The 27,544-nt window shown below is 38.4% G+C and overlaps 1 protein-coding gene across 2 annotated transcripts in view; it reads left to right on the forward strand.

The window, feature by feature from the left end:
* NELL2 (neural EGFL like 2) overlaps positions 1 to 25,790 on the forward strand; it is a 162,711-nt gene extending 136,921 nt beyond the window's left edge. For both annotated transcript variants that reach the window (XM_074903011.1, XM_074903010.1), the window contains exons 16-20: positions 8,783 to 8,923; positions 18,679 to 18,872; positions 19,800 to 19,976; positions 22,089 to 22,313; positions 25,002 to 25,790. In XM_074903011.1, the coding sequence (XP_074759112.1) occupies positions 8,783 to 8,923; positions 18,679 to 18,872; positions 19,800 to 19,976; positions 22,089 to 22,313; positions 25,002 to 25,052 (788 nt within the window). In that variant the 3' untranslated portion in view covers positions 25,053 to 25,790. The remainder of the gene's footprint in view (positions 1 to 8,782; positions 8,924 to 18,678; positions 18,873 to 19,799; positions 19,977 to 22,088; positions 22,314 to 25,001) is intronic.
* Positions 25,791 to 27,544: the final 1,754 nt, after the last annotated feature.

The following is a 27,544-nucleotide window of genomic DNA, read 5'->3' on the forward strand; positions in this document are numbered from 1 at the left end:
TCTTTTGTTTGTTTTCCTTAAATAGCCTCTGAACTAAAGACTTGGAAATTTACTGTAATTCATATCGGAGCTGATCTGTAACAACTTTTTGCAAAGCTGAACCCAAACTAAGCTGAGAATTTGCTGGTTGCATTGTTGGTTGATACATGTAAAAGTCATAACTCATGGTTATGACTGACTTCTCACTTGAGGAAACTCAAGATCTTTGGTCAATACACCAATACACTGTGCAAGTAAAGCCTTCCTTCCCACCTGTTAGAAAAGAGATAACAGCTGGCCAAACTAGCTCTTTTCAGACAAATTAGTTCTCTTGTTTAGGACTTGGCTACTTACCCAACAACTGACACCTTTAGTGAGTAGCACTAGTGTGTTAATCCTATTTCTGACATGTGCAAATGGAGCTATGTAACTTTCAAACACTGGTAGGTATCTAAAATGGGTTTGTTAGTGTATTTCAAGGTATAAAAGTGCTTTTGTTATCTTGAAGAAAATAATTACTTTTCTTTTTCAAAATAGGGATAACAAGGAAACAGAAGCATGTGTTACAGTTAAGATGAGGTGCTGTACTGAGAGTGATGGACAGAGTGAAATCAAAATCAAATCTTTGTCAACGACTAGAAATAGAGGCCAAATACCTCCCAATTAGTCTTTCTAATGGAGATTGGCACAATGAGTTTCACAGAATCTTGTTGAAAAATATATTATCGGTTTTTTACAGTATTCATGGTTCATCATGGCTAATTAGGTGTTTTGAATTATCATCTTCAATTGTTACAAATACCACATCCTTTGATGATATTGGGTGTGTAATGAGAGACTGTCATAGTTTCAGTTATTGGCGGGGTCTGTGATTGATCAGTCGTTGACAACAAAGAATTGTTAACAGGGCTGCATGGTGAAGCAGTCAGTGGAAAAATCCTTTTCATAACATTTCTATCTAATTTTGGAGCACCGGCCACTGCCACACATGAAATAACAACACGATTGAATTTCTTTTTGCTGGCATTTAGCAGGACCTATGGGGGTGTGCAGAAATCAATGGGGGATCAGGAGTCTGGAAAATTACATACTTGAAGAATTAATGAAGTATAATTCCATATTACATCCTCAATCACATTTTGCTTCCTTTTCATTAATGGAACTAAATTAGTTTTCCATGGACAAGGTACTTTAAAAAATGCAATCATGCTCTTGCTAGGATTTAAAAAAAAAAAAAAAAAAGGAGACCAGTTTTAACAACAGTTATTTTTTCATGCAACATGACAGTTTGAAATTTTCAGAGAAGAACATCTCTGCAGCACTGACTCAACCTGTTGAAGCAATTTTTAACATGACATTTATAGTGCCAGCTCCAGTTTCCTGCCCTTTGAGCTGGATTATGGTTTTAAAGTGACTCAGCCAGAATTTCTGCTAGATCTAGTAGGTGTGGAGATTGAAGCAGCAACTCCAAATGCATTCAAAATGCATTTTTTGCATCATAGGCTTAATTCATTATCCAAGGGAGTGGGGAGAGGAAAGGCCATGATCTTCACTCTTCTCTGAAGGCTGTATCTTATATAGCTGATGTTTCTAATGCTGTGTAGATTAAGTCCTTTTGCTCATGAAACTGTGTTATGCTAGGTTAAAATTGTGTGTGGCTCTTTTTAGTCTGCCCCACAGGACAGCTGTAATCTGGCCCTTCAGACTTAAACTTGTAACTGAACGAGATGTTGGGACATGAATACAGTTAAAATCAAGAATATTCTGTGGTTTAATGGAAACCTTGATGTGAGAACCCATACAGTGGAAAAGCATGTCCTAGTACTCATGAAGCGATATCATATCTTTGAAGAGTTACTGGAGGCTGAACAAATCAGAGATTGTAAACAAAACCAGGCTCTAGGACTTTTATTGACCAAGGAAGAAAGTTCCTTTGGGAATCAGCAGCAGTGTTGAGAAAAAAGATGCTGATCAGACTTTACAGAACAGATCTAAAAGGCATTCCAAACAACTTTGGTTTTCTGTCATAACTGATATCTTCCTGGATTATTTCAGCAGTTTCAGCTTCTGTATTCTTGTTTTTTTTTTTTATTCCTTTGTATAATACTTATATGCATCTGGTATATGGGAATGCAGTGGAATGGAAATCCCAAAAGCTGATACTTTGTTTTAACAAGATAGCTCCAGCATATTGAACTAGTTTCAGGCTCTTACATTTCTCCACTGGGACCTGTTTTTGAGATCTCAAATCAAAGGTCTGATTGAAGAGCAGGGTCTTCTCAAGTATCATCATATTAGAAATGTGCTGTCACATGAAACCAACACAAACCCTTTTCTCTTCTTAAATGTGAGAGATGGGACTCTAGAACTTGCACTAGAGATACCGAACCCTTTTCAAAACTACTCCATAAAATTGAGTTTTAACAGCAGATACGTATGCAGTACAGTGAACTTCCGCTTTGTTCTAATGAAGGAGGCCTTTTCCCCCTTGCATCTGTATTTACTAAAATCAGATAACCCAGACATCATCTTAATCCTACTGGGCATTCTGTTATCTGAGCATAAGTCTCAATAGCTGGGACATGGTCTTTTATATCCAACCCAGACATAATATCCTTGAAAATGTATTGACATATGCAAAGACATATTAGAGTCTGACCCAAATGTATCCATAAAAAAAAAATTGAAGATTTATCTTTTTAAACATAGTCCCCTAAACCATTTCTTTCTGTTTCTGAAATTACTTTTCTTTCAGTGTTTGCCCTTTATTTATAATGTATATGGGCCTGGGATGTGGGTGGCCCTGGAGGTTAGCATTAGGCTGGAAAGGCTGTTGCCTTTGAAATGAGAGCTCAAATTTAGACTAAGTCAGTAGTAGTGACTGAACATTATGGAAGTTACTGGCTTCTCATTACCTTTATAAAAATATCTGGTGATAATGACACAATTAGCACTAGGACAGATTCTTGCAATTGGGCAGTCTTAGCTGAGTGCCATGTAGTATACTGTCCCAGAAAAACTTTCAGGGTGGAAATAACTAAATTCCAAGTATTCACAGCTGCCAATCTGTGGTGTTCCCTTCTTGACAGGAGGGGGCTGCTGGGGCTTTGGCTTGTATTGACCTGGATAAAGCAGTTTATAAAGGGCTTTTTGGAGTAAGGTGTACTCTATGTCTCTATAACTTTGTGCATAATAGTGGCATACAGGCTTTTCTGAGAGGAGGATTTGATGATTGATATTTCAGTCTTGAAGTGAGTAATCTAAAATGGAGGAAAACCTCCCCTCTCCCCACACCATGGTTCTTTGTTGAGTGCAGCTTGACCACATTAGAGACCTTGGTCCTATTGCTGGATGAAAGAGCACTGCTATCTTTCAAATTGACAATTTTATCCCACTTTCAATCTTCAAAAGCTCTTATTATACAGAAATTCTCTAATAATATTCATCAGACAGCTAGCTTTCCTTTTTTCTTACTGTACCAGTGGATAATTTGCTAATGATCTTATTTTACTTTTCAAGGAGCAGAGTTTTCTTGGTGTCCCCAAGAGCAAGGGGTATAATAGCTAAAACTATTGCCACAGTTCATGAAATGAGTGATTCTGAGGTATAAAGAATTTGATTTGAACGAGCGAGGATTTTTCATGTCAAGGGGAGCTAAATGTATACAGTACTTACTTTCAAAATGTCTGTGACTGTGTGTCTACTTTATTAGTGAGGCTTCAGTTAGCAAAAACAACATTTTTTTTCCATTTGGAAAATGGGTAACAAAATATGGAAATAAGCAGGATGACTAATTTCAGTTTAAGAAAAATGCACAGGAGAAAACCTGAATATTTGAAAACCAAATTATGTGCAACATACGTGTGTAATAATCAGTTCTTGTGTTGTCCTGGTTTCACCTGTTTTGTGGCAATAGGGTGTGTACAGTATTGCCATGAGCACATCCATGAATTATATAGGGTAGAGAGAGTCCCTGTGTTCCTGGTGTTTTGTGGGCTCTCACAGGTGTTTATGCGTTCTGCAGCCACAGTGTTTCAAGAGCCAAAATCACAAATCTTCTGCCACACAAATGCCTTAGGATGGAAGCACACCCAGAGCAGGCGGTGCTGAAGTGCTACAGTACAGTGGTGCAGCTGTTCTCCAGCTTAGGGTGAAGGTTACTTCCAGTGTCTGTCTTGGTATTGCTTTCTGTTCCAGGCCTGGCTGCTCGTATCAGTGGGGTGGCAGATTTGGTATGTACGATTGTGCTCTTTTTTTTGAAAAGGAAAAACATAAAATGTCACCTTTGTGATAGTCAATGGGATTTCTGCCATAAATGGGAGCAAGGCCAGTCTGAGACTGTTGGCTGTGGTCCGTCACATGTATGTGACTCATTTTATTTCCTGGATGTGGATCCTTTCTTTTTTTTCTTTTTCTTTTTTTTTTTTTCATTCTCTCCCCATTTTGCCACAAACTCTTACAGCCGTTAAAAAGTGGAACTTGCATATTCAGAATGTGTGTTTGGTCTATTTGTTTAAAAATGTCATCACCTGCTATTGAAAAATCCACATTCCCTCCTTTCCTTGTACTTAAACATTTGTTTAACTTTTTCATAAGTGAAAATATAAAGCCTTTCAGTAACTTCCTTCTATAGAGTATATTTCATTTTTCATGCCTTTTTAGTGCAGCATCAAACAGGACTTCATTAGTGCTGTTAATGTTCCATATAGGCCACTGATATACCATAGCCACTGGCCAAGCAAAACTTCAATCAGTTTTTCTTCTCTTGTCAGCTCACACCTCTGACTGAGAAACTGCAAGATGATTCATCAGAGAAGGTTTCACCATAGGACAGAGAAAAATTATTTCTGGCTGCTTTTCCCATACCAAGATAATTTCAGTTGTAGATATTTTGCAGCACTTCCTGAGCCATGCTATGCCTATTTGAAAATAGAAGTCCTTTTATCCAATAAATTTTTCCATAAAATCAGTGCTTTGGCTCCACAAGACACATTTCCGCTGTGTTTTCTTGTTTAACAGAGTTGCAACAGTTGTATTCTGTCCCGTTACAGAGCAAGTCTCTACTAAAATTAATGAACAGCATTAGCTGGGAGATGTACCACAAAATTCTGTGCTTAAGCGATACCTGTATTTTGAAACCCACTGGCACATGCTGTAAAATGTTGTTTGCCTAAAAACTTAGTGGTGAGGAGAATTGTTTTGGTTTTCTTCAGTTTGCTGCAAAATCATGTAAGAAGTAATGCGTTATTCAGCATTGATGCAGCAGTGGTTCCAATGCAATGGTTTCAGGCAAGACAATCTGTCAAGAATGTTTCTTAAAGACCAGCAGCATGCTTCTATCCATGCTTGTTATGATAGGCTTTCTTACATAACTCCACTCAACTTTGCGTACAGCCATAACAAAACCAGAAGAATGTATTTCTTTGTTTATTGGCATCTATAAAAGCATATCATGCTAAGTAATATTTCTTGCGATGTAGGTTTGTCAGCTAGTTTGCAAATAAATACAGAAAAGCTGCTTTTGTTCTCAGTTTACCAATGCTGATGTGACATTCAAGGCTTGTTTTTCCTGAATAATCATTGAGTTCCTCAGAATGCATTCAGCCTGTGCCTGCAATACTGCAATAAAACTTACAGATTCAGAAATAAATTGTTCTGAAGAGAGGAACACAGGCTTTCTTTAATTCATATCTGTTACTTTGACCTAAATTACACTTTTCTTCACCTCATCAGCAATAAATACATTCCGCTTTCCCAGAGAAGAAATATATGGCATCCAGTATCTTAATGCACATTATTAAGTAGCCAGTATGAAGATTCATTCTGAGTCTGAACAACAGCTCTTCTCTTTCAGACTCTGAGTTTACATGGTTCATTGATTGTCTGAGACCTGTAGCTTTGGCCAAGCTGTTGTTCTGTACTGACCCTGACCAGACGATCCCAAGTGCTTAGCACGGTCACTTAGATTCTGTTCTGCCAGGCATGCTTTCTCCTAGGCAGCACATTGCCCAGTGGTAAGGGAACTTCTAGATTGCAGACCTTTCTTCTTTTCTTTTCCTTTTTTGTAAGTAATCTGCAGGTATGTGAGCGAATAGCAGTAGATAAGGCACAGACTGCAAACCAACCTTTTCTCACTACAGCAACATAATTTTCATTGATCTTCCTCTGATCTCTCAAACACCTCTGAGGTCCCACTGGCTCCTGGCTGCTCACAAGAAAAAGGCCAGAGTTTATACTGATTTAGAGAGAGATACACTGAACAGCAGAAGATTGTAAAGGTTTCTCATTTCTCAGTCCTGCAGCAGGGCTACTTAGATGATTATCCTGGAATTCATAGTGGAGTTGAAAATCCTGTGTTTTAAACCAGTAGAGACTTACGGCTTAATTTGTGCTACACAAAACGGCAAAATACATGCTTGGTGCAGTATTCCAGCAGTAATGTATGGTAATTTGCATCATCATAAATCCTGGTAATGTACACCAGGCATGCCTGGTTAGAGAGACTGTTGATAGAAAATCAGACTGAGATATAATAATGAAAATTTCTAGCGAAATGTCAGTAAGTATCTGTAAAGCTTTTAAAAACAAATATATTAATATTGGTTGTATGGTTATTCCAAAGAGATTCCAAAGTCATGTTATTTAGCATGTAAATAAAATACCCAGAGCACATTCCACCTACTCCCTGGCATTTATAAGAAAAATGCAACTCAAAACCAAATGTGGGTGACTGACGATACCTTATAGTATATGTAGGTGTCCCCTACGTACTTAATAATTGTCTTACCTTCAAATGTGGAACAAAGTGTTTTCGATGGATAAGGAAGCCTTGGGGTTTTTTAATGTTTGTGTTTGAATAGATTTCATAAGAGACTAGAGTGAGTATATCTTTATGCACACATTAGTATTCTCAGAAAAGAGGTCTGTTACCTTACTGCAGCTCACAATTGATTTTCTGAGTTAGTTACTACTTTCTCCTATGACAATAACAGATGACATAAATGGGAGCTAACAGGGACTATGGGCAGAATTTTGACATATTTTACATTTGCCTCAGTGGTCACATCACACCTGTACTTCATATCTGCATTCTCGAGGATATTAGGTCAACTGCTGAGGTACTTTTAAGAGTCTTGAGTCTTAACTTGTTGGTTTAATTCTTAGTTTTAAAGATTCAACCTTTTAAAGAAAGGTTGAATCCCTACTTTGGCCAGAATGGCCAGTACATTGAGGGTCTATTCATTATTCAAACTCATGGTGGGGAGATTTAGAGCTTTTTGTTTCTGAAGACAGTTTGCACATGTTATGTCTCCCTCTATGCCAGTTCCATAGTCACCCCTCAGTCAGCTTTGCTGGTCAAGTAGGTATGCTACCTCTGCTATAAAACACAGTGATAATGAGAGGAATCTGATAAGGAAGGACACATTTTTAACCCTGTTTGTCTCCATACTCCTGGTATTCCCTAACTGTTAACAACACCCATACTCTTGGACCTATTCTTTAATACGGCTTACTGCATAACTGAAGGCACTGGAAGTGAACATGTCACAAAGTTCTCTGCATCTCTGCTAAGTTCATGGGTTCGGATGTCTGCAGGACATGCTTTGGTGGATTATGGATCTAGCAAGTGCATCCAGAAATCCATTCCATGGTGTGTTGTTACTGTAAAGTTTAGTCAGTGGAAGTTGATCTTTTAAGAAACACACATCCCAAAGGGATTAACAGGAGGCAGAGAATGTGTTGTATTTCTTCTTCAGGGTCTAAGCATTTGTTTGGAATCCAGATGTTCTCTTTGATGGTGAGTGTACTAGTTTGAAAACAAACTAGTGGGAGACACCAGGTCAGAATAACAATTTAATAAGGAAAAAAAATTTATAAAGGCAAATAACACTGGGTTAAACTGACAGAGTCAGGATACAACCTGACACCCTGTTAATCAGGGTGGTGGTAGCAGTCTGGTATAATGGTGGCTGCAGTCCCCCCGAAGCAGTGATCCTGTAGAAGAAAAAAGATCTGCTCTTCCTCAGAAAAGTCCAGTGGTGGCTAAGTAGCTCCTGTCCTCTGGAAATCCAGTGGAAAAGAGAGCGTCTCTGGTATTCATAATCTCAGGTTATATCCAGGATGGAATGCTGCATGGCACTGATGGGCCATTAGCAGAAAGATAGTCGGGGGGGGGGGGGGAAAGCAAGGAAACACTGCCCCACCTGATTTCGACAGCTCATGAGGATGGTAATAGAATACACTGCAACCCAGGACAGTGAGACTGCTGTCAGTTATGTTGAGAATCAGAGGCACTGGTTTAGGTCAGTAGGAACTCCACAAGATAGGGAAGCCCTACTAACCTAAAATCGGTGTCACCAAGAACATAAGCAAGGACCAGAGTGAGTAACATTTTGATATGCCCCTAGAAACAATCTTTGTTTATCAGTCAGCCTGCACTACTCAGAGGGTTAACATCTTATTATTTGAACTGGGATCCAATTCCTTTCTTCGTACTGTGGGCAACTTACACTGATGTCAGCTTACCTAACATGTATTGTGACAAAATGAGTTGCTGATATGTAAACAGTAAATTGGGATCAGCATAACTTCTACTGTTGGCAGGGCCAACACCGTTAGCCAAGTCCTTCTATGGAAATGCTTCAAAACCTTACTGCAAATGATTCTGGAAATTCCAGTGTCAGTAACGAAAATACTTCTGCGCAACTCAGGAATACCAGAGACGCTGTTTTTCCATCGGATTAATATATCGGTTTCCTCTGTGTGAACTTTCTCCTTCTTTTTTGTTGTTCTCACTAAACAGACATTGATGAATGCTCAGATGGCTTTGTTCAGTGCGACAGCCGTGCTAATTGCATTAACCTGCCTGGTTGGTACCACTGTGAATGCAGAGATGGCTACCATGACAATGGGATGTTTTCACCAAGTGGAGAATCCTGTGAAGGTCGGTATCTAAAAAAGGTGGGGTAGTGTTATGACTCGCATTGCAATAATGTCTAGTATCTCTGATTGTACTGGTCAAGTATTGTCTTGGACACTGTATCAATGAAAGTTAAACCTTGACCAAAAGCAATTGTAAACAAAAGGCAAAATAATATAAAGTGTGGGTATTTCTAACGTATGGATGGAGCATTAGTGGCCATTTCTATGATTTGCTAAGACAATATGTGAAGTCAGGCATGGTGCTTAAAATGCAGTTTTTCTGCCCCTATGTATGTTTCTTTGCATGGCCCTTGCATAAGTGATTTCCCGTGGGCTGATAGGATGCACTGTAATCTGTCATTCCACAGTAACCTGTTTATATGTCAGATTCTTTATATGTCAAAATGGGCCTCAATCCAGACCTCAGTTCCTCCACTTCATTCCTCATACACTGAAATATTCTGTGATTAAAATATTTCCCATTGCAAAGAATGATTATGAAGCCCTGACACCCTTACCCACAGCTGGGTTAATACTCTGGTGCTTCTCCTGTGCATAGGCTGGCTGCTTGTAGAAAGTTTCAGTTTGAAGAACAACCTTACAAACTAGGAAGCTCAGTGGGTTTAGGGCTGGGGAAAGGTGCAGGGGACAAAAGAGTGATGGAGGGAACAAGGAGATGGGAAGCTTTTCTTTGTTTATGAATGATGTTAGAGGGAACAGCAGGTTAGTAAGAGCACAGTTATTTTCAGATGCAGACCTCTTAGTATGGAATGTTATTCAGCTCTTAAGATATTGCATGCTGTTGCTCTTAAATAAGAGAACAAACCAGTCTGTTTTACCATGAACTACTCAGGGCAAAATTAGGAGTCTTTCTCCCTTCTGTCTCTGAGTGCTGAAATATTCAGTGCTCAGACAGTGTAAGCTTTCCTACCTTGCTGTTTAAACTCACACTGGTGGGCTGCATTGGTCCCAAAGGGAAGCAATTGAATTAATTTCACTAAGGCAGACACACAGACAGTTCTCCAGGAACAAGAATGACCTTTTCGGTATCCCCATCATCAATACTTTAGTTCAACACATTTTCACCACAGCTGAAAGCCTGTATTCCCAGGAGGAATGAGCGATTTGAGTCAGCCACTGCTTTCATAAGTCAAGCTTTCTTTGTCAAGAACTAACTAAATGTCAATGTTAGCTGGCCAGGTGTTAGGACAAGAAGGTGCAAAGAAGAAGTTGTGATCTCTCTGATTATAGTTGTCCTTCTGTCACTTTCAGCACAGGTAATACTTTAGACAGGCATTTATGGAAATATTCTCAATATCCCAAGTTTTATCTTCAATGTCAGTATAACATTTGTCTCGTGGGTTGAAGATAGTGGTTTGCCACATGGTATCTCAAGAGATAGAGGTGATACAAAGTGACACTGTTAAGATGTGTGCAAACAAGCAACAATTAGGCAGTAATTTCTAAGCAAGTGAAAAGCAAAGGAAGAAGAAATATGAGGATTGCTACATGTATGCAGAAGTGGCAATTATTAGAATGTTTTGACCTTTTCCACAAAGCACCAGCAGCTCTTTATTAAACATACACAGAGGATAACAAGTAATTAGAATTAAATCACAGATGCCAGGAAACTTTATCTTCATTGCTGATAACCCTAGTCACTAACAGGGGAACATTTTCAGTTTGATTGATTGCAGCTCCAAATTTTGGAATGCATAGCAAATTGAGATGGGGAGGAAGGTTAGATATTTTATTAGTCTTACTACATCATTTTTTATTGGATTAAAGCCTGTGACATTGTGTCTCAGACAGAAAATAAAACCCAAAAAGGTATGAAGAAACAGCCTAAAATCCATTGCAGTATGGAAAGTTGAACTTCCAGTAGCACAAAAGCAATTGGCTTTTCTGCTGTCATATCTTTCCACTGTGAGTGATTCACCTACTGGTTTTAAAGACATAAGAAAATTTATTTCTTTTGGCACTTCTTCAGTATCCCTTAGTTGGATGTAATTAGATTGAGCTGTTGGTGGATAGTCTTTTAGATACTCATTGTAATGGGGGAGCAGCTTCCAGGCTATACTAATCTCAGATTTCAAATCTTAGTTCTTCACTTCTCCCCTTCATCTGTATGAGCTTCTTGCTGTATTCAGGACCAGCGTGCTCTGAAACTTTCTGGTTTGTGCAAGTGCTACAGCTTGCAGAGCTGTAGAAGGAATGGTGAAGAATTCTACAGAAGAGAAACTGGCCCTGACTTAGGTCCTAGTGGAACAAAGAATTTAAACCTCATGAGAATTAGGAAACGTACTTCAAGGGCTTGTCCATTTTGCTTTCTAAGAGGACTACTTCAAAGTAGTGTTTTATAGAGAGAGCTTCCTAGGCTTGTCTTTGGCTCATCTTTTGTAAGTTTTAGTTCCTTTCAAGAAAGTTCCCCCTTTCAGTGGAGAAAACCTTTAAAATCCAAGGCATTGTGGGTTAAATCTTTTCTTTCTTGGTTGTTCTATATGGTCTGCCTCAAATCTGGGTCTGTTTGTGTCCCCTGGACACATGCTGATAGTACGACAGAGAGCACTTCTGTGATCAGTGTTAGTCAGTTACTTGTTTTCTGCAGCAAAGCCTTCAATTCTAAAAATTCAGGTGGAAACACATCTGTTAAGATCACAGAGGCGCAGGAGCATTTCATTAAAAACCTTATTTTAACAGAATACCAAATCTGAATCTACCCATTTTGCAGAAAATGGTCCCATTACGATGTTGTACTAAGTATTCCTAGCTAGAGGTGGACTCCTTGGTATCTTTAGACTTTGTCAGTGCTTGGTAATAAAAGAAGAGTTGCTGAATTGCCTCTTTTACACATATATTGACCTTAGTTACTGCTGCTTCTTCAGCATGACGGAGAATATTGAGTATTTTGACTAATGTATTTGAACACAGAAATTCATAATCCCATATTATTGTACCTACAAGCAATAGAAGATCTAGAGATTCTTTTGCTATTAGTTTTGCTACACATTATACTGCTGGGTAGACCTGTGGCCTCTGTAACAATTAACCGAGAATAATGATGGGAAATGCAGCTGTAGGGCTTCAACCTCTTACCAGCACTTGCTGCTTTTCCCTTGGAAATAGAATTATTATCATATTTCCAGAAAAGTAGTGAAAGACCAGCTCCTTAGTCTTTGAGAACTGCATGGATTTGGGAAGTCTTACATTTTATATATATGTAAATACAGCATTCAGCATGGTGTATTACCTGGTACCTTCCTCTTTGTTCCCCTACAGCTTTTCTTTATAGTTTCTTTACACAGTCTTATTGGTGCTCTGAAGGTTGTCTCTCATGTACCATTTCATAAAAGAGAGATAGGCTAAGATAGCAGATTTTGCAGTCTCAAGCTTCATTGTGTTAGAAAACTGGAACCACTGAGCGTAAAATTCTAAAATAAGAATGTTCAGACCCAGTTAAAACTTGGTCTGCAGTTCTGTGTAAGATCCTGATTCCTTTGAATTTGTCCCCTACAATGTTTAAAAGCTTCCAAAATCAGTTGAAGAGAGAGGCTGTATTGGTCTGTACCAGAATAGTGCAGGTTATACCTCATCAGTTGTTGGACATTTTGCATACCTCCACGTCCAAAGAATAGCTCACCTAATTAATGTGCTCCCTTAGGACTTACCAAGAGTATCTATCTGGCAGGTACCAGCTGTTGTTGATACAAGAGTATGAGCTCAACATACCTTCACTCTCAGCAGGTGCCATATTCTTTAAATGAGACATGCAAATGGAAGGATTGGTAAGCATCAGTCTGGAATGCTCATTTCGAACAGGATCTTTTTTGGTTGTGAAGATTTACCTGTATGTGGACTCACAGTTTAGGATTTCTGTTTTGAAATGTCTTGTATTTTTCTTCTGACATCCTGCTTCCAAGAAGTAGAATTGCTTCCCTCTCTGTGTGATAGAGCAGGCTGCCTGACAACACAGAGGGCTGGGTTTCTACTTGAACAGTATTTTCCACAATCCAAGATAATGAGGGGTGGAGGCATATTACAAGCCTCCACAGCCCTAATGAATGAACAAAGTCCAAAATGGTCACTTCAGCATCCATGTCTCTGGATCTGGAAGGCAGAGGAATTGCTGGCGGTCAGGTTGTCTGAATTTATCTCACAGTACATCCTGTATTTTAACCAGTACATGAAATTTCTCGTAGTTGAAGAACTGCTGCCAGTTTGGAGTCCTACACTTAGATCTTTCTACAGTGCTGGTAATGTTTAACAGAAGCTTTGTTATTGATAGCACTTAAGGAGACAGGAAGTAAAGAATCACTACTCCAGCAGGAAATCTTACTAGCACTCACAAAGCTCAATCAAAATCCTTTTGCTTTTATTCATGATCATAAAAGGTCAACAAATAAAGTGACTTTTTTTCCATCCATTCCAAACAGAGGTATAGTCATTAAGGCTTCATTATTGAGTTTGGGAACCCAACTTAAGCATCACCAAACAGAAGGCAGACATGGAGACACTTTCGTATTTAAATATTATGGAGTGTGGGCAGAGTACAAACTGGCAGAGTTTCTCATCTTTTATAAAAGGACAAATAAAACAGAAACTCAACCACTACATTTTATAAGACAGTGATTTGAACACATTTACTGTATCAGGAAACAACGGTTTTTTGCCGGCATCTGAAGTCTAAGCTCTTCATCTTCCACATCTGCTAAAGCACTCTGACAGCTGGCTTGCATGAAGTCACGAATAAATTATTCACAATTCACTTGCTCTTTGAAGAATGATTACATCAGCCAATAGATTTCCTTAGGACAAAGAAGAACAGAAACCAGACTCTGCTCAGAAGAGCTTGGGCTCCCTATCAATGCAATCCTTCTTTTTTTGCCTTAAGTAAAAGTACTCAGGTGTCCTCATGCTGTCACCTTGATGAGCTAATGCTATTCGTCAGAGCTAAGGTAACTGAGAAACTTCAGTTGCTTCAGAGCAAAGGAACTGTCCACCCTCCCAACCCATCTCTTCAGCAGTGTATTTCTCAGCGATACAAATGTTCATCTTTTCTTTATGTAGATGACACTCTTGACTGATATCAGAATATTTCTGGTTGGAAATCATGTCTGAGGAAGACCTTTGGGGCATTATCTGAATGTCCTGCTTTAAATCTGGATAGCTCATCAGAGGAGGGAAATTTGCAACTTTCCATCAGCTATATCAGAATGGTCTCTGAGCCCTTTGTCGTTTCCTAACAAGGTGTACACAGGTGTTTTCTTCTAACTGTGCCTTGTTCATGTTCCTTGTGAGTTTATTGCGAGCTTTCTCGTCTGTCATTATCAATATTGTATTTGTGGGGTTTTGTCCAAAATTTTATTGACCTGTCATTTTTTTAGAGCTATCCACAGTAGCTCCAAGATCTCTTTCCAGAATAGATCTAAAAGACTGATTTGATTTTTGAATGCGTATTTCCCCATGCACCTTGCAATTGAATCTCATCTGACATATTATTGTTTACTCAGTCAATAGCATGAAATAAGTCTATATTTCACTGTCAATTTTTTTGTTTTAATACTTCTTTCAACCGTCTTCTTGATCTCACTGTTCATCCATTCCCCTTAGGTGTCTAAGTATATTGGGCAGCACACATTCTGGCACAGATTCTTGGGGACTTCCCTGTGACAAGTCTTCATTGTGACAACTTGACCATTTGTTGCTGCCTTTTATTACTTACTAATTAACCTGCTCTTAATCTGTGAGTCAATGACCTCTTTTATTTCATGGCACACAGTTGCTTTAAGAGCATGTATCGTGCAAGGGAGCTCATGCAGTTTTTGAATGAAAGTATTACAGCATATTAAATGTATCCTCCTTTTAAAGTATTTTTAATTAGCATAGTGTACATTTACTCTGAATCTATAATATAATATCTTTAAACAATCTTCTTTCTATCTGAAGACATTTTATCCTTTTGGTTGCTAGTTTTAATTCATCTTTAAAACTTCATTTTAACATTATTCCCTCTTTGAAACTAAGCACTACCACAGAGATTTTTTGCAGCCTTTTAAATTCCTTTAAGGATATTAAACTTTCATACGTTGTGGTTACTGATGGTCACCAATACAGAGTAGTTACTCAGTTGACACATGTTGAATCCCAGCCTGTGCACTGCTCAGGGCCAAGTCAAATGATGCTTTGTCTCTTTAGGATTCTTTCACTATCTGTTGCAAGAACAGTCAGTAAATCTGTTAAATACAGCCTTGGCCACAACCTGGTGGGGTAATTGAAATTCCCATTTTTATGGAGTTTACTGCCTTTGCAGTGTCTCAAATATTATAAATGAAGTTTAGTCATTCCAGGTACAGTCACCATTTTGTATGACTTTAGTCCAGTATTTTTCCTGTGTAGACATGAAATTTCTTGTGATACAATTAACTCCTAGCTTTCTGTAACATATATCACTACTTCTTCAACCACGGTACTCCTTTGTCCTTGCACATTAAGTTGTACCCAGGGATGATGATAAGAAAATCCTTAAAAGTGTGACATACCAAAGTTGCTGTAATTATTAGTGTGTGATAGATAAATAAGAACAGATCCTTAATTTAGCACTAGATAAGTAGTTACATTTTGTTTCTGTTTTTTTCTGAGGCAAACCTCCAAGTCTTTTGAGACTTAATGTTCGAATGTTATAACATTCATGCTGCTTGATTCCTAAGCAGTGTGTTGTAAATAGCCTAAAGTGAATTATTTGTTGTTTGTTTTGAAAACACCAATATGAGAGCGATAATAACATGCCTCTATGATTGGATATACTGGAAATATGCAACCTGTAATCTTCTCCTTTTTTCAGACACAAATGATGCAGGGGCCAGTGTACCCTCTACATATGGTTATAGAAATGGAGAGCTAGTTATGGCTGTAAACAAAATGTCAGTAACATAATTCACCATCCATTACAAATCCAAAGTAAAAAAGCCGAACAAAGTATTGCTTGCTATGGATGATTTGTGTGCAAGTTCTTTGCAGATAATGCCTGAAGTTGGATGTGGATGAATAATGTAGATGAGAATTTCATGCTTTGACCAGTGATAATTTAAATTGCCCTATCCAGAACATTTATTTGCATGAATGAAAAAACTGAAATAACCAAGGTTGGGATTTTTCATCCGTTCTCAATGTTGGATAAGCTCAGCTCAATACCTGAGTCAGTGATGAAACCTCACTTATTTTCAGTAATGGTGCACTAACCGTTTCCATGTTGAAAAACAAACCCCAGAAGCCTTTTTCTTGTGGGAAAATTGTGAAATAACACTTGCGCATAAGTGTCAAAGGCAGATTTAATGTTTATAGGGTTGCCACTTGTTTAAAGGAAACTGTTCTTACTTGCATGACAGCTGAGCTTTGTCCAAGTATCTCATTAAATATGGCTGCTTTCAGTTAAAAGGCCAGGTTGTTGAGAAGTGATGTTATTCATTTAAGACACTAGCTGTCTGAAAGCTTTATACAAAAGAATGTTTTAAACAAATGAACACAAGTGGTGGGGATAATTTATTAAAAATTACTTCAATGATAAAAAGAATCCTGCTGTTAATCTGAATCATTATATTTAAACAGAATTTGTGTTTCTTCTCTTTATTGCATAACTTAAAACCAGTTAGACTGAGTATATGGAGATTTTAATTTTAAATTGCCAGATTGTATTACTTTCATTATGGATTTAAGAGAAAATAGAGAGCATCTCTTATATTCCTCTGCTCTGCCCAGACCAGCATTCCTCAAACCATTCCTAATACCTACTCATCTAAAAACCTTCAAGGCTAGAAACTGGACAGCCTCTGCAGGGCTGTCTGCTCTGCTAATTATGTATCCTTCCTGTCAGGTGGGTTTCCCTGTCTGATGTGCCTGTGACGTTACAGCTGTTCAGGTCCATGCGAACAGCCACACTGAATTAGGTTCATGATCCCAGTTACCTTCTGCCCCCATTGCAACAGAGCCTGATTTCAGATGCTTCAGAAGATAATGACGTAGAAGACGTGGAGATCTGAGATGATTCACCTGTTCTGGATTATCTGATATATAAATAAAGGCACCATAGACCCTAATGCATGAAATGTAATCTGTCTTCCAAAATCTGTTAGCATTGCAAATTGAATATTCTTGCTAGCCTTATACACTTCCAGCTGTGCATTTTTTTTCCCCTCTTAACATTCTGTGGCAGTGAGTGTCATAGTTTGTTTATGCATTGTTGAAGAAGTTATTTTCCTTTTATCAGGCTTAAATTTGTTGTCTTTCAGTTTCATTGACTGTCCCATCTTGTGTGTTAGGCAACAAAAGCTCTCAACATGTCTCCTCTGGAGTATCCTATTTTTTTGTTATATCCCTTCTTGCTGATGTTCTTTTAGAGATTAACAATTTCTTTTCAGTTCTTCTTAAATGACATTTGCCTTATCCTTCCCATACACCTTAGTAGTTTTGCAATACTTTTTTTTTTGAGATGGTGCCACTCTTGTGCACAGTATTTGAAGGAAACCCACAATGCTGCTTTATACAATGGAATTCAATTAATTTCCCTGCTGTTTTTCATCCCAATTCATATTCATGTTAGCAACTAGTTTACTTTTTCTGAATGGCAGCCACACTTGGAATTGAAATGATAATTGAGTTATTTTGCTTTAAACTGAATGTGCTTGAGGTTTAGTTTCCCTTATTGAACCCAAAGCTGAGTGTTTTATTAAATTTTTATGCTGATGGTGAAAGATACATGCATGACCATATTGCCTATTTTGTCTTATACTGATCTGTTGGACAGTTAAATATCACAACACTACGTTTTAATGAACTCTAATCAAGAGCTTGGGACAGACAATTATGAAATTGTATTTAGAGCTGAACTCAGTGTATAGATATTTACAATCACCATAGAACTAGTCTTCACTCTTCTAGTGTCTTCCACATTTTACCTCATATTGCTGTTTACTTCATCCCCTTTCAAAGCTTTTTTTCCCAGATAACTTTCCTCCATGTGGACAGCTGAAAAAGCTAAATAAAGGCTATTCAAGTAGAAGGCAGTGTGTGCTCCTAGTTTGCCCTTGCAAAATAATTGTGTGTACCTTGGTGAAGCAGACCTTTAAAGATACCCTTGAATTGTTTGAGGTATGATTGTTATGAAGTCATTTACCTTTATTCACTGTAGACATTAATATTTTTTCTTTATTTTCTGTGCTAGACACAAGGGCTATGGTTGTCACTGCAACTTGAATAACTAAAATATTCTAGTTTGCACACTAGTAAATGATGCAACTTAAAGCATGGTGTGCTTGCTTAAATGAGTTTACAGGTCAGATGTTACCTTTCACATTAACTTCTCAGCAAGTGAACTCAAACGAGCACATTTAAGAGCCAGCAAGCATTTTCAAAACAAGATTCTGCAGCTTTTCTTGTTTTCACTGAACATGTCTCATGAATGGCTGCCACACACTAATGCTCTTTAGGGAGTTGAGAATTATCTTTGTTCTTATGTTTCCTGTGATTTCTTCATTCTAATTACATAGAAGCATTCATTTAGAAAGATGTACAAGAAAACTCGAAATAACGTTTTAAAAGTTGATGTGACTTTAAAAATATTTTTTGTGAACTTGTAAGTTGTATTTCTCTCTGTTCTGCTGAAGTGCAAATTAATTTTCAGCTGAAGGCTGTAATGGCCAAGAATCATTTATATTGACTGCCACAAGAACATTTTTGTTAATTGAATGTGGTCTAAGAGCATTACATGGCATGTTTTTGCAGACATTGATGAATGTGGAACTGGAAGGCATAGCTGTGCCAATGACACTGTTTGCTTTAACTTGGATGGTGGGTATGACTGTCGATGTCCCCATGGCAAGAACTGCACAGGAGACTGTATCCATGAAAACAAAATCAAGCACAACGGTCAGATTTGGGTGCTGGAGAATGACAGATGCTCTGTCTGCTCATGCCAGGTCAGTAGAAGTAGCTGCTTCTGCAAGATGGTGGTAGGGATGAAGAGAAGAGCATCATGATTCAAGTGAAATTCCCATTTTAGCTGCCTTCTCAGGTGTGCGTGCGGTGCTACAGAAAAATGGAATTACATATTTTATAGAGTTTTAGGGGAGAGTTTGTCTCTCCAACTTGCGTGAGTAGAACTTCTGTGGTATATTTATTATATGATACTGGGAGAAGGATGATAGTACCGTTTTGCTAGCAGAGATACCACCTGTGTTTTCTGGGTGGGAGTAAAAAGCATTTTCATGCTAAGAAACTGTCTGTCTAGACAGATATTGGGGTTGGTGACTGACACTAGTGTCTCTAGCAGATGGCTGTAAATAGAAGTAGGTTGTGTATCTGCAGAGTAATTAATCTTAACTTTCTCAAATGTTACTGTGGGAAGCTTGATCCCAGCTAAATACTGATGGAGATTGAAGGCCAATACACTACTGACAAAGTCCTGAGCACTCCAGCAGCTCAAGTTTAATGGGCATGAATTTAATTTCAGATTACCTATCATCATCCTTATGTGAATAATTACAGAAGAGAGGGATTGATCTGGAAGTTTAAAGCAAGACTCGACTAGCATCCATATGAGAATGACATAAACTTAGTGCAATCCATTAAAATTTGACCCTTGGGAAAAGACACCCTTGGGTTTCATCAGCTTAGATGAGAGCTGTCTGAAGGTTGGTTGTATGAAGGATGTATATAAGACAGCAAGGGGAACTTTTTGGTTTCTGCCTCTGTTTGAATTGTATTTTGAAGAAGATTTTGTATAGTGGAAAAGCTTGTGAACTGCTAGTGGCTTAGAATCATGCCAAAAAAATTAATTTGGGTACAAGTACTGCTGGAGTTGGTCACATTTCTGCCATTGCTCTATGCCTGTCTTTCAACAACAGAGTGGATATGTGATGTGCCGGCGAATGGTCTGTGACTGTGAAAATCCCACTGTTGACCTGTTTTGCTGTCCTGAATGTGACCCAAGGCTCAGCAGTCAATGTTTACATCAGAGCGGCGAGCTCTCCTACAGCAGTGGTGACTCCTGGATACAGAACTGTCAGCAGTGTCGCTGTTTGGTAAGGCTTCTGATTACAGCAGCAGAGGCAGGAGGGGAAAAGGATATGAGATACTCTGATCTATGAGTAGTTAATTTTCATGCATTAGCATCCATTTAATTTCCCCTGGAGTATGTATATAATTGAAATCTGTTTTTCAGTATTGTCAAGTTCCAGTCAAAAATGCATTTTGACACAATAGACATAATAGAAATTATTTAATCATGAAGGTAGTTTTAGCAAAGAGTGGAGGTCATTTGGATATGGCACCTACACAGCAACGCTCATGTGTTCACTCATTCAAAGACTGATGAAGTTGTATAAGGAAATTCTAAATATGTATTTGTTATCACAGTTGATAATTTCAAAGATGCTGATAGACTAAAATTTGTCTATTCATTCAGACATTCCAAGTAACAGAAAATATAGTAAGACTTGATGCATTGTTCATAATAGGGAAATAAGATTTGAAAAAAAAAATCTGTTAAAGCTTGTGACCTTCTTCCTAGGCATGTCTTTCAGAGTCTGAGAAAAAACTATTCTGCATAATGCCACTCAGGAAATTTCTGTGACAGAAAAAATCCCAAGATAAAAACAACTAACTTTTATCACAGGTTATCTCCAAGTGTAAAGTCTAGTCCATCTAGCAGCTTTCCCTTGTCAGAGTATCATGAAATAACAGCCAGAAACCAGTTTCTGTAGACACTGTGCTTTCAGTGTTACCACTGCTAAAATCCAGTGAAACAGATTCCCAGGTATTTCATTAAATGTCTTAAAACCAAACCAACACCAGCTGTAGCTCGGGATCTCAATAGATGTCAGTTTTTCAAGATGCTACTTCTATAACTAAAGCCTGCTTTCTTTCAGTTGTCAGGGATTTTTCTGGGTGACAGCATACTTTCTACTCCTTGTACTGTCCATCACTACAAAAAATAAATTGAAATATCAGGATCAGTGGCTAGTTTTGAGATTGTTTTCATTATTATCTCATGTGAATGAAAAAGACAAAAATTGACCCAGATGAGAATTTTGTAAAAAAGTAACTTCACAATACTTTCTCTAACAAGAGGAGTAAATTTTCAGCTGTGGAAAATCCTTGGGAATTTTTTTTCAGCTTTTGCTTTGGAGATATTGAAATAATTCTCAAAGCCTCAGATACAGTATTTGTGAAAAAACTTCTTTTCTAGGTCCAAATGCTATTCGCTTTTTCTTCCTTAAATCCAGACTACTCAGTCTGTACTCAAGTGAGCTGAAGAAGTTGGAGGTCAGAGGTGGACTTGCTCCATAAGAGACTTCCATGAAGTCTTTTCTTTGACCGATAGATCTGAAACTTTGGCCCTTATCCAGAGTTGAAGGGAAGCTGACCCCAGCTTCTCGTAACTGACACAAATAGACATCTTTAGATTTGTGTACAGGAATACAGTAACTGCTCCTAAGAATATTCTGGGCCAACACAAGTCTCTCTTTTAACCTTTTCATACCCTGACTGTACTGAACCCATCATGCAGAAAGTGTGATTGAGTTTGGAAGTTCATGTATTCTGATTGTAACATCTAAATGTAGGGTGAATGGGTGGAGGTCCTCTCACTGAAAATGTGCTGGTGTCCCCTGCTGGACTGGACTGCTGGTAGCTTGATACCTTTAGTGCAGCCAGTGCATTTGTAACTGTGGCAAAGATAAACTTTAGCCCATCCAGAGCTAATCTGGGAGCTTTCTATGGTGAACCAACAGTACAAATAGAAGTAAGAACCAGGTGAAACCAGAGATTTTTGCAGTACAACCCTATTATGGCTTCTGTCACTTGCAGAAGTAGGACCTCACAAGGATATGTCCATAGTCTGTATTGCATGACATTTATGGAGAATTTTCGGCTGCAGCTTGATGCAGAGTATGTTGAAATAAGTTAAATCTAATACACTTCCTGAATTGCAAGCAAAAAAAAGCGTCCAACTTGCTGTGTCTTCCACAGGCAGTGAATATCAGTGTTCTCTCCCCTGACATCTGGATAGGACCAGATGGATAAAACTAGCCATCTAAGAAATGTAATGCTGAGTCAGAAGAATGGGTAATGGAAGAAAATAAGAGCTAATAATCTTCTTTTGTTCTTGTCATTCTTGTCATATTTGTAAACAGCAAGGCGAAGTTGACTGCTGGCCCTTGCCATGCCCAGAGGTGGATTGTGAATTCAGCATCCTTCCCGAGAACGAGTGCTGCCCACGCTGTGTCACTGACCCTTGCCAAGCAGACACTGTTCGCAATGACATCACTAAAACCTGTCTGGATGAAACCAATGTTGTTCGCTTCACTGGATCTTCTTGGATTAAGCATGGCACAGAGTGCACCCTCTGCCAGTGCAAGGTAAAGAGCATAAAAATTAAGCTGAGATGCTTCTTTCCCAGCTTCTTGTGTGGCACATAAATATTAATGCACTGAGTCCAGTCAGTGGATAGTTGGTGTCTACACTTGTTCTAAGACAGTAAAACTGTTCAGTTTAGTTAACTTTATTCTTGCATGTGCTAGAAGGATAGTTTAATGTGCTAGCAGAGCAGAAACAGGACAACAGCCCTTGCTCAGTGTGCTGTGGGCATGGTAGCGGGCTTTGCTTTTCCACCAGGATAGCTCAATTGAATTTTGATCACAGTTTTTTCTATATAGCTTCATGCTATCTTGGAAACATATGCAGTAATGAATAGGTATGTACAAATAGATATCACTCAAGGAATTTGTTTTGTGTGATACTATGGTTTTATCAGAACTGTTTGAATTGCTTTTTGAGAATAGTAATTGTTTTGAAAATTAAAGGACTAGTTACATGGTTACATAGCTTGCTTTCTTTAAAATTAATACAATGTTTATTTATAATGCCACAATACAGTGTTTAGAATAATTAATATTTTTTGTAGTTAAAGGAATTAATTGTCTGAGGAGAAGAATTAATGACTATGGGCTTATGTGAATTCTGGCGTCTCTTTTTAAAGATGCAGAAGAAAAGGACGTTGAAATAAGTTTTTCCATTCAAAATAAGCCTGTATGGGGAATTGTATTTTCTGTCATCCAGTACTGAAGAATGACAAAGAGTGTTTCTGCAGTAGCCAGGGAGAGACAGCAGGATTCATCCAGAGATCTTTAATTATTACTGAAATTCACAGTCGATTCTGATCTTTATCCTATGTCGTTCTCAAGGAAGATACTTCTCAAACTCTAGTACATGTTACAATTAGCTACTTTGAAAAGGTGCTTCTCAAAAACAGTCTAACTTCAACACCTCCTTCTGGGAGAGATGAGGAGTAGCAGAAGCTGTCAAGAACCACCTTCATCCTCCACTTTGCCTGACGCAATACTGTGTGCAACAGCAGTTGCTGCTATCGAGGCATAGTTCTTTTACAAGGGAAGTGATATGTGCTGTGTAAGCATAGGCACTTGTCTTGATGTCAAAACAGGTTGGTGATTAGAAGAAAATGGTGTGACCTGACAGAGTGGATAATAGTTAGAAAGTCAGCTGCTGCCCAAAGGATGTTGAAACATGCAGAAACCTGTACTTCTGGGGCCCATAGCTGGTTACAGCAATTCCAGTGCTAGAAGTTACTTTCTGCTTGGGCAAGTTGCTGAGGTTTATGTGCCTCACCTTCCCAATCTGTAAAACAAATAGTTATGTGTGATTCTTCTCTAAAGCACTTTCGGGATTCAGTGATGGAAAATGTGTTCACATTGTTGTACTGCTAATCAATGGCCACGAAGAAGCTATGCATCAGTTCTGCTGATGGCCACCTGTGTGCTGCTCCCATCTGCCCTTTTCTCTTAAGCAAAGTTTGAACCTTAAGTGTCAACTAATTTGTATTCATTGTAAACACATACACAGATGAATAAAATCCATTGCTGCATTGTGAATGTAAGATTAAAACAGATACTCTGCCAAACCCCATAGATTTAATATGGCTCAGATGTGAATCTGTGTAACAGTGAAGAGGTACCACTTTATCCTTCAGCAAGCCAAATCTTACTCAGTTCTCTTTATAGAGTGGTTATCTGTTTGAAATACACTGTCTGTTCATATTGGCAGCATTCTAATATTGTAGTTCTGCATACACGCAGCCTGCTCCCTCCCAATCAGGTTAATGCTGTGCTCAATTTGTATAGTTCTCCGCCTCATTCATCCTGTGTCACCCCACTCTTTTCTTGCAGAACATCACATGGAAGGTCAAAGCTCCAGTCTAAGCAAGCTATAGTAAAATAGGTTTACACAAATCCTTTAAGAATTCAGAAACCTAAAGCGGACTTAGCCACAAAACCATTTCACATCACAAGTGAAGAAGGTTGACAGTAGGATTATCTAACCCCCTGTAACAGAAGGAGTGAAAGAAAATGTTTGAATGATTCAGACCTTGGTCTTTAATCAGTCCTGGCAGTTTAGCCAACTGAATGTATTTGGAGTAATTTATAAATAATACACACCTTTTATTTGCACTGTAAGAATCAGACTTAAGAAGTAGTAGAGATGCAGAAAACAATTTCTACAGTACTTTAATGATGTCCATAGGCAATCTGTTCCCTTAATTGCTGATAATCTCAGAAGCACGTCAGGACTATTAGGAAGAACTTTATGGATTAATGTTTGCTGGTGTGTTTGCCAGGACGTATTAACTTGAAGCAATCAGGGCTAAATAAAACCCAGAGTCCCTTCTGCCTGATATGAATGAAACTCCCAAGTGTCTTGTTCAACAGCTTTGTGTACTTGAGCAGATGCCTGATACCTTTATGTCAGGGGCTTTTCTTCCACTGATACCAACTTCTTTGAGTTTGACTCTTGTAGCTTTGGGATACAGACTACAGCAAACCAACCAATTAGTGGAATTTTAATAGCCTGTTCCCTTTGACAAAGGAAGGAGATGATGACAGTGTCATAAATCCGATCAAAATCTGTACATGTCATGTATTTTACAAATCTGTATGTTCAGATTTGATGGGTGTTTGCAAATGGCTGTTAAATTTACTTTGTTTGTACAAAATGCTAATTGTTTCAATTCTTTGTGTTTTTCCTTCCTTTAGAATGGCCACGTCTGTTGCTCAGTGGACCCACAGTGCCTTCAGGAACTGTGACACCAACAGCCATCTCCCACAAGCAGTTTCTGGTTAAAGAATTTTCCTTCACAAAAAAAACCCTTTAGACCAAAAATTGTTCAAATTTGAAACTAAAATTAGATTGGTTTTGTCCATCTGAAGTGCAGGTATAGGATGAACTCAGTTACCTGAATCAGAGTGAAATTTATGGGACACAAGACAAGCTCAGATATGTAAACCTTCATATGAAGTTAGGCCCAAATCTTCTGGCTCTTTGTCTGTCTGACATGATTATGCAGAATATTTAGGTTAGTGTAAAGTGACACATTGTAATGCTGTACATAACGATGTCAAGATCCAAAATCAGCTAGGAGCTCTTACAGGGTCTTCCGAAGCTTTGAAAGTCCCAACACTTGACCAGATGCAGAGATTTTTACCTAATCATACTTGGAACTGCAAAAATGCGTTTGATTGCTCACTGCAGAATTTAGCAGATATTTGAGTAAAAGGATGAAGACTTCAGGAATAAAGAACCTAGCAGCTAAGATGTGATATGTACAGTATGTGCGCTAAAAAAAGATAGAAGTTATTGTAAAAAAAACCCAAAAAGAAAAACCGTAAAACCGTGATGCACAGGCATGGCTTCTTAATGTTTTCTGATAGGAAAAGTCATCAATATTTCCTTGTTTTACTGCACTTACTATTATTTCTTGATTGAATTTGTTCAGTATAAGCTCGTTATTGTGCAAATTTAAATAAATATTTCTCTTACCTTAAGTTTCTGTTTGTGCTATCTTTCCTTTTCAAGGATGTAATTTTCATGTGTATTGTTACTGTTTCTTCTTCACCACGTGCTGGGCAGCTGGGCAATACAGGTCTGTCCAGCTCTTCTACCGTATGGGAGCTTCTGCCCATTGCAGCCATATGCCTATCATGTCTTATCTTTGTTATTCTTCTGGAACATAACTAACTTCATACATCTTGAGTCATTACAGCTGATTGAACAGAGAATTTATGTGCCTAAAGATCAGACCCTATGTGCCAGCAGGGTGCTGCCACTCAGAGTGGGTATGGGCCATTTGTGTGTGACTTGCATCTGTTCAGATTGACAGGGGGTCTTCTCCAGATTCCTCCTCTCTCCAGCTGCCCCGGGTTGGTTTGTCTTTCTATAAGCTCCACTGCTTTGTTCTTTGTGTTAAGTATCTTAATGCATGGGTATCACTTCAGTATGCAAACCCTGGTTTCACTACTGTAGTGTTGGGACAATAAATAAAAGCGGCTACATGACTGAAGCTGTTATTCTGGAAGAGAAATAAAGAATAAAGCAGTGCTTGCAAATTATGGGCTGAAAAGGCTGAATTTCTAAGGAATGCATCATGAAGAGTGGAGGCAAAATAGGAGATGAGGAAACTGCCCAAGATGACAGCATCCTTTAAAAACTGCTTTGTACTCATGTTCTTTTCAAAGTGCCTTGCTGCTCTTCAGCATCTCTCTTACCAGTTCAGTAGATTATCATGCAACCTGGATAGTCTAAACTTCCATTAATATTACTCCTGTGTATTTTTAAGTTATAAGGAAGTCCATGTATATGTTTTTTACAAAACAGAATTATTTTCCTGCAAACAGATGCTACTTCACAGTGTTTCATTTAGAGCAGGAGATTAAAGGAATGCCATGCAACTGCATATATCTGGTAGGTATTCCCTTGAGCCCTAGTGCCTGCTTGAGTATGGCATGTTTATGGAGTAGGGAATGCAAGACATGCCAGGCCACTGAATGCCAATAATACAAACAAAACCAAGAAACTAGAAATCTGAAGAAAATGCAAAATGCCCCAAACCGCTAGGCTACACTGGACCATTAAAGCTATGAAGCTTTTCAGACCAAATAAAACTTTTCCCTCACCAAGTCCATAAATAACAGGTACTCAAGGGTTTTACTGCATTGTCCAGTTCCTGGCAAGATGCAATCAAAAGTTTTTAAAGAAGAGTGTTAGCTCCTTGAAAAAGAAGCTGCTTTCTCTGTAGTGTTTTCTTGCCTGCTATTAATTATCAGGAGGTCATGTTTTCCCCTTGGACACGGAGGCACATCTCCAGTGGATTTCAGTGGGAGCTGCATACCTATTTCTAGAAGGTTTAGCAGAAGGTGTTGCCATTTAAGAATTGTACTTCAATTTCATTCAAGAATAGGTATAAAATAGACATAGGAAATACCTGAAGACCAGGCTTCTTTTTTTGAAAAGAGCAAACATTTTTTAAGGGCAGAATCCTCAGGCTCTAGCAGAGGCTGTGGAAAGCTCTGAATTGAAGTAATGTAACTGGTAGAGAGAAGGGCAGATATCCACAGAACAGTGGTAAGCACTCATATTTTGGGTCCATGGATAGATAAGTGTACAGTAAATGTCCCTGCTCTTAATCTGGTTCAGTGCATCCACTGGCATCGGATTTAGACCTATAACAAATATGAGAACTGGAAGGAAAATTATCTCTATTTTTTTTCTCAATCCTTTCTCAAAGGCAGAGTAATATTGG

Source organism: Athene noctua, chromosome 3, assembly GCF_965140245.1.
Source record: "Athene noctua chromosome 3, bAthNoc1.hap1.1, whole genome shotgun sequence".
In the NCBI taxonomy this organism is placed as follows: domain Eukaryota; kingdom Metazoa; phylum Chordata; class Aves; order Strigiformes; family Strigidae; genus Athene; species Athene noctua.